We start from the raw sequence: 8,206 nt of genomic DNA on the forward strand, positions 1-8,206 counted from the left end.
GACATTTTTATTGGTTAAAATGGCATTTAAAATCGCCGTTTTTACCATGTTAAAATAACTTTTCATGTTGTTTAAAATGACAATTACAAGCCGCCGTTTTTACCGGATAAAAGTGACATTTTTTATCGTTTAAAAAGGTAGTTTTAACCGTCATTTTTACCGTATTAAACAAATAATTTTTTGTTTAAAATTTCACAATAACAAGAAATCATAGCCTATAAACAAAATATTAGGTAATTCATAAATAAAGTATTAAATATAATATAAAATTTTTTAGTATTAAAAATCAAAAGTAATAACTTCAATACAAATAAAATATAAAATATAACATAATTTTTTAATTCTAAATGTTTTCACTTAGATTGGCTCCAATTTCTAACAGTGTCAGATATATCTCATACATAAAACAAGGTAACTAACTTGGCTAATACCTTGAAAGTAAGAAAAATAACATAATATTATGAATATTATGATTTTGTTTCTTCCTGTGTATCTTCTATCTGGCTCCCCAAATTTAAAATATCTTCCTCCAAAATTTTGCCATCTGCTTAAAATAAAAAGTGTAAATAGTAGTAGTTATTCACTCTAGTAATTATTATAATTTAGGTTAAATTAAGAATTAATACTAAGTATGATAAACTAACCCATTTTATCTAATAATAATTAAATATGTTACAAGTAATAAATTATCCTTTATATTACCCATTTGCATATTATGATTATAGTTTGAAGATTCAAAAAATAAAAAAGAAAAAGATATAGGTCACGTGTTCTGATATAGTTATTAGCAAGAATTCAAAAAATATATAGATGAAGATTCAAATAGAAAATGAAAAGGACTTTACCTAAGCATTGATTGATAACCTTATATATGCTTCTCACATTGAAGATTAGATTTATAGAGACATATATAATAATGTGACATATATACCTCGAAGCGTGAGGGGTCGAATTTGTGTGGTTGAGGGAAGAAATCAGCAGAATGGTGAATGCTTTGAAGAGTGGAAGGACCTTCTAGTTTTTGGAAATGTAGTAATCTTGAAGCTCCACATCTTCCACTACTTCTCTGAATGTGAATGACAGTATGCTTGCACTTCTCAACGTTTCTTGGATTACCTGATGAAAATTAAAACATAAATATATATTAATAAATTGGTTTAATGCATTAAAAATTGAGTTCACAATAATGATAACAAGATCAATGTTATTTTTTTTATTCGATATATATAGTAACAATAGTATATAACAGTAATTGGAAACATTGAAAGGGAACTGAAAAAGTAGACCTACTAACATTCGGTATCAAATATTCAGGAGTTTTTCTTTCCATTAGAATGATATTTTATGGCAAGTGAAAATGACTTGCGGCAATATCTAGAGGAAACAATTTTCACTTCAAAATATATTGATCAAATTTCACATATAAGACACTTATAATTATAAAAGGTTATTCAACATATGACATATCCCCTTAGAAGTAATGAACAAATAAGAAACAAGTTCAAAAAAGTCTAAAGTACTCACCTCAGTCATTCACCGACGAAGCATTAGATTCTGGAAAAATACCATTTGCCGCCTGCTTTAGCTTTACGGCCAAAAATTTGTTCTCACTTGCTAAGGAAGAAAGCTGTAGATAAATGCAAATATTTTTATATTTAAACAAGCAAGGAACTGTATCTTAAGAACTTAATATATTTAGTTTGCCTTTAACTAAGCTTGAATTTCATACCAAACTATCTTCTTTGCTGATCCAAAAAAAATTCAAGCAGATTTGGTATAGTTTTCTACTCTTCTTTTTTACTTCTTCAATTAAACAACTTGAATGTTTTAACAAATAAATATTCTATCAACTTAAACATCACTTGGGCCAAGTACACTGCTACTAAATTTTGTTCCTCTGAGTTTTTATTTAATAAAATTTATTGGAACAACTCCATGGACCAAATAAGTTCTTATTTGTTTAATTTTTTCTTGGGGAAAAAAGGGGGTCAATCTTTAAGACAATAGAAAATCAGAGAGATAGGAAAAAAGTTTCCTCATTCACTTGTTACTCACAAACTGACAAAACAAACAAAGCATCACAAACTGCAATATTCACTTATGAATAATAATCAGGTTGATCCTCTGCGTCAGATTTATTTCTCTGATAGTTGCTTACATTGGACCCTGAATATCAAATATTGTTAAAGTATTCAGGGATAGGAACTCACATTCAAAGGCCAGACAAAGTCATCATATATCCTAAGTATCCTTTCATGGACTGCAGCATCAAAAGCAAAAAGAAATAAGAATCAAGCTGAGTTACAACTTCATTGTACAATCCTAAAACTGCTATTACAATCTCAAAAACACCTTGTTGATATATTTGCAGTGTGCTAAATAAGTGTTACATTTACATTTTACAGTCCAATTTATCTGAATAACATCGTTAATCTTCATGTGCAAGTCTTTTATCTTTTCTGAACATGAAGGACACTTCTTATTGAATTAGAATAAAAGGTTTCAAGCTATTTGTTTTGCAGATAACATCCCTATAACTATGATTCCAAACCAGTAAAAAACCGCGTCAAATAGCAAAAACTCACATCTAAGGATGTTATTTTCAGGAATGGGGTCTGAGCAACCGAGTAACCAATTAGCTAGATTATCCAGAATCAAACACCCAAAACCTCCAAAATTGTTCCTATCCCTGAAGCTTGCATCACGATTCACTGAGAATATATTTGAAGGTGGAAGTTGCCATGCACTTAAATTCCTTTAAGTAATTTGAAATTGAAAAAAAAAATAACGATCTGAGTGTCAAATAAGATAAACCACCTTTTTCTTGCTCCAAGGTTCACTTGCATTCAAAACTTCATTATTTCGATCCTTCTAAACCCATCAAATTTCAGCTGGAAAAAAAATCATAATCCTTAAGCTGTTTGAAGGCTTTTTTCTGAAATTTAAATTGCTATCTAAGAAAAATAAATTAGATCCATGGCTTTTCCAAATTTGTGAAGTCTTTAGATGGAACCTAAGACAATGATCAATAGTTTCTATTTCAAGTTGTATCTTTGGTAAAGATGAGAGTTAGACATGTCTCTTTAGTAACGGAAGACACAAATAGGTAATCCATCAGAGAGAAAAAGCCACATACATCTAATTTCAAGAATATTAGTCGCCATAACCAAAGTCAGTTATCTATAATTCGAATTCCAAAAAGAAAGAGAGAGTAAAGGCAGAGGGTAGTGGAATTCGTAGCTACACCACCGTCCCTCTTCCCCTCCGGCCTCCGCCACTCTCATTCTCTGTCCATCTCTCCCTAAACTACAATCACATTTAAGAATCAAAATCGAAAACACCGACAAGGAAGCTTAATCCATAAGCCAAAACAAAAAAGTAAAGAAAAGAAAAAAAGCGAAGCTAAATTGGGAAAGTTGTATTATAAACTGCAAGTTGTAACTAGAGGCAACCATGGCAAGATTCGTCAACTATCGAGTAGGAAAAATCGAAAAATTGAAGAAAAAAAGGGAATAGGCATAAGAAATTAGGCACCTGAACATCAGGGGTATCGAAGTTCATGACTCAGATCTTGGCACCAACGTCACCCAGAATTTGGAGCTCCACTCGGTCGTTGAGCGAGGAGTCACGCATCAAATTAGCGGAGTAAAGTGAAGCATAACTATAAAAGTGAAGAATTAGAAACTGCAAAAGTGATCTTAAAACTTGTTTAAGAAAGAATAACAAACTACTATTTAAGATGGAAACAATGAGATAATAGATATGCATGTTCTAACGATGAAACATACTACTTCATTAGCATTTCAGTTTAGAGTTGTATATCAAGTTATTTCCATGAACATAAAGACTTGAAATATATAGTTTTTGGGTTAAGCCCACAAAACTTGGTACAAACTTAGTACATATTAATGAAAAGCACCTGTTTGCTTTATTCTCAGAGAGAAAGGAGGCCAAGTTGATACCTTCCTTGTTGTGATAAGGGATCTAGAGGGCATTGCTGCTACAGAAGATACTATGAACCTAATGAGGGACATCACATAGTAAATAAGACGGAGTAAATAAGGGATAGTAAATAAGGGATAGTACATAAGTACATAGTAAAAGTTGGTGAACCTGGTTCATTAGGATTTTCTCTCTTTCGCTACAATTAAATGGAATAGTGTTCTTAGTTCTTAATCAGTAACATAGGCTTTCTTAGCTGGACTATGTGAAAGACAACCAGTTCGTATTTTAAAATATAGAAATTAATCCAGCAACAACAATTATCTGAGCAATTAAGCATTGTGAATCAGAAACCTTGCCTTTTGCTCGTTTATGCCTTGAAAGATTTGTTACTGGTTTTAAATTTGATTCTCAATTCAAATTTAAATCATATCTTGTTATTTTAAACTTGAATCTTTTAAATTTATGAATCATATCATAACTCAATTTGAAACAGAATCAGTTAGGATCACATCCAAATTTAGAATTCAAATTTAGAAATAGAATAACTAATTATTCTCAAATCTCATATAATATTCTCAATTATCATACTATTATTATATTCTTGGTGCTAGCAAAAAATATAATAATATTCTATTTGAATTAATATAATTATTTATTTGATCAAATCAAATTAATAATTAAATAATTCTACAGCAAAGATTAGAACACTCGTTAGTGTGTGACCCCATAGGTTCAATACTAAGCGGGTAGTAAATTAGTCATACTAAATTTACTAATCAAGGTTGGCGTCTAGCAACACTCCTCAACGACCCGATAGTATGAAGTAATATATTTTTACTAAGAACCTCAGAAGAACAAAGTATAATTCCTTCCATCTTTCCAGCTCTTGGTTAACCTTTAAAGTATGGTTTAATTGTCAAACTCTAACTTGTTACCATTATTATAATGAACTGCGAATAACTTAAGAAACTCATTTCTTCATTCATTCAATCCCCTTGGCCAAGGTTTTATTCATTTCAGTCATTATAATCATAGAGCTCAAACTCTTTACCGAGAGTTGACGGATTCCTTATTGACTAATCATTAATTCTACAAGTATTTAAATCATACCCAATATCCATTCAACTAGCACTGTAAGGTATTAGGTGTCCGGAATCAAAGTATAATAAATATATTGTTAATTACTATGACAGTCGCAGGTCAAAGGAAACTCTATTACTATGTTCATCTTGATAATATCCTATTGACAAATATACGGTAATTATAACCATTAGGAATTCTCAGAGTGAGTCATACTTATAACATGTTCAATTTGTTATACATTTTTCTATTATTCATGTATTATTATTATTTAATAAATATTTTATGTTCAAAATGTTATTTATTTATTTATTTTAACTAACCTATAATTTTATTTCTATTGTTATGTTGTCGTTAACTTTTTAATATATTGTTAAGACTTGTTATGTCATTGTTAATTATTTAAAATTTGATGTTGAGACTTGTTATATGTATTTAATTTTTTTATTTAAAAAATCGCAAATCCAAACCGATCAAAACCGCTTGTAATCGGATCGGATCGGATTGGATTTCCAAAAAAATTTCATCCAATCCAAACCGCACCGCACATAAATTAAGCATTCGGATCGGATGACTTTTTTTCTTAAAACCGAACCAAACCGCACCGCGAACACTCCTAGTTGGTACCCTATACTTTTCCTATTAAAAAAATAAAAGTTACAATATTTATTTCCAATTAATATCATATTTCATGTTTAACTAATTTCTTGCTGATTGGTCTTGCTTTGCACATAGCCTCTAATGGAACTAGTTTTGCAAAGGTGAAACCTTTGTCCTCCCTCATATCAATTTCTTCATGATTGAGTCGTTCCCATTCAAAACATTGAACCAATAATCCCAAAGTCAAACCCATTATACGATTTGCCAATCCATATCCAGGGCAAGCTCTTCTTCCCAATCCAAATGCCATTAACTTGTTTGCTTCCCCTTCTTTCTCAAATCTTTCAGGCTTAAAACACTCAACATCATCACCCCAAATTTTAGGATCTCTTCTCATAGCCCATGAATTAATTAACACTATAGTGTCACGTGGAATAGTGAATCCTCCAATATTCACCTCATCTGAAGAAAAATGAGGCAGTAACAATGGACTTGGAGAGTACAATCTAAGTGTCTCATGGATAATATTTTGAAGATAAGGAAGTTTTGGAATGTCTGATTCATCTACTAAACGATCTTTGCCTATGTGATTGTCAATTTCATCCTTTGCTTTCCTCAGTATCTCTGGGTGATTCAACAAAGCGGATAACGTCCACTCCATAGTTAGAACCGTTGTGTTTGTTCCAGCAAGCAACATATCCTAAGTTTAGTTTATTTAATTAGTAATGTCCAACACATTATGATAGAAACTCATATACAGTAATTGTCTTTAGGTAGAGCTGATAGTTAAAAATTATTAGATGATAATTTAGTCAAAATATATTAAATTATCTAATAATTTTGGTGAATGCTACCCAACCCCCTCTAAAATAATATATAAGTTACCTTTCATTACGTGTCACATTGTAATTGGTCCTTATCTTAACCATAGTTAGGTTATTTTATAATTTATTATTCTTAAAATATCAAAGCTCTACTTCCGTTACTTAAAGCACATTTCACTCCTTCATTCTTTGTTTATCACTTCATCACACGTTCATGACAAAAAGATACTACTCAAATGAACAAATTAAATGCGATATAAAAAATGATAGAAATTCATATGCAGTTCCTTTTACGTGAAGCTAATAGTTAAAAATTATTAGATGATAATTTAGTCAAAACAAATTAAATTATCTAATAATTTTTAATTATTAATTTCACATCAAAATAACTATATATGAATTTTCACCGTAAAAAATAGTTGAAAATATTAGCCATGCAAATTTAATTTACCAAGTTATTCATATGCACACCTGAATAAGGCCTTTGATAATATGATCCGTGTAGTAGTTAGGTTGCAATTTTTGAAGAAGCAAGAGATGTTGTATCATGGTATCGTTATTACCATGCTCCCCATTGCGATGTTCTTCAAGGAGTCCTTGCCAAAACATGTCAGCTTCTTCACCAACCCTCTTCAATCTCTTCACAAATCCATCAAAATCAAACCACCTAAGCAAAGGCAAGAAGTCGCTCTTGTTGTTCGCATCCACCAACGACAGGATCTCTCTGATGATCTCTCTGAACCGTCCTGCTCCGTTGTCATCCCTGGCGTTGCAGTCGTCTTTTCTGTATTCATTCCTCTTTCCGGAGACCATCCTCATCATATTATTGAGTGACATCTCCGTTATCCTGGGCCTCAGTTGCACCCTAGCGAACCCCATGGACGTGTCTGCCACCAGGTTTCTTATGAACCTGGTGACCTCGTCCCTTCGAATTTCGAAGAAGGAGTTGAGACGGGGCGTCGAGAGGACGTCCATGGTGGCTATACGACGAAGGTTGCGCCAGTGGTCGTTGTTGGAAGAGAACACCAGGCTGGTATGGTTATAAAAGAGGTACTTTCCGGTGAGAAAACGAGGGCGGTTTGCCAAAACGGTGTCGTATTTGGTGAGGCATTGTTGGGCTAGGGTTGGACAGGACACAACGACGACAAGGCGAGAGCCGAACCAGAGAGAGAAAATGTGGCCGTAGGTTTGGGAAAGAGCGTGAAAAGTTCGGTGGAGACGGGGCTTCAAGTGGTGTAGGTTGCCTATTATGGGAAGTGTTGGTGGACATGGTGGAAGGTTCTTCTTGTTACTGTGGCTTGTGTTTGTTTTGGTGAGAGTGATGATAATGATGAAGGCAACAATAATTGTGAAAAGGGAGTAATACAAAAAAGGTTCCATTAGAGAGGCTAGGTAGAGGTATATATGAGTGCTTCAATGCTTTGCTCAAAGGCATATGCAAATAACAATATTTTGAGGTGCTTTTATAGTTGAAATTATTACTGTTTCTTTCTCAAATGTCATAAAATTAGGGAGCTACTCAAATGAAGATGCAAAAAACATCTTTTTATGAAGATGCTTTGTATAAAAGTGTGATTTATTAATTTGGCCACACTTCAAATAAAAACAACACTTTTATAACATATTAAAATCTAACCCTACAATCTATCATCTAAGGGTCAAAAAAAAAATCATCACATGAAGATAATTATAATATCTTCATGAGAGTACCCACCTAAAATTATTCTGGCTTGTTTCCCAGCCTGCTGAAGTGAGGA

At 32.3% G+C, this 8,206-nt stretch overlaps 1 protein-coding gene and 1 long non-coding RNA gene across 5 annotated transcripts; both read right to left on the reverse strand.

Moving 5' to 3' along the window:
- On the reverse strand, positions 260 to 4,318 carry LOC107631470. Of its 4 annotated transcripts, none has more exons than XR_002359995.1 (8): positions 3,920 to 4,318; positions 3,535 to 3,661; positions 2,818 to 2,891; positions 2,586 to 2,711; positions 2,211 to 2,260; positions 1,525 to 1,627; positions 932 to 1,116; positions 260 to 544 (listed from the first exon to the last, which is right to left on the reverse strand). It is a non-coding gene; the product is annotated as an uncharacterized LOC107631470 (long non-coding RNA). The 4 variants fall into 4 exon arrangements; XR_002359997.1 differs by having other exon boundaries at positions 3,963 to 4,001; XR_002359996.1 differs by lacking the exon at positions 3,920 to 4,318 and adding an exon at positions 3,789 to 3,906.
- Positions 5,672 to 7,887, reverse strand: LOC107634717 (isoflavone 3'-hydroxylase). Its single transcript, XM_016338143.2, has 2 exons — positions 6,921 to 7,887; positions 5,672 to 6,325 (listed from the first exon to the last, which is right to left on the reverse strand). Exons 1-2 carry the CDS (start codon positions 7,827 to 7,829, stop codon positions 5,708 to 5,710), a joined length of 1,527 nt encoding a protein of 508 aa, XP_016193629.1. The 5' UTR covers positions 7,830 to 7,887; the 3' UTR covers positions 5,672 to 5,707.

This window comes from Arachis ipaensis, chromosome B03 (genome assembly GCF_000816755.2).
Source record: "Arachis ipaensis cultivar K30076 chromosome B03, Araip1.1, whole genome shotgun sequence".
Taxonomy (NCBI): Eukaryota; Viridiplantae; Streptophyta; class Magnoliopsida; order Fabales; family Fabaceae; genus Arachis; species Arachis ipaensis.

Bases quoted from the DNA above. Each gene is read 5' to 3' on its own strand.
- LOC107634717 (XM_016338143.2), bottom strand. From the start codon at position 7,829: ATGGAACCTTTTTTGTATTACTCCCTTTTCACAATTATTGTTGCCTTC. The intron at 6,326-6,920 runs GTGTGCATATGA...AACTAAACTTAG, and splicing joins TTATCAAAGGCCTTATTCAG to GATATGTTGCTTGCTGGAAC.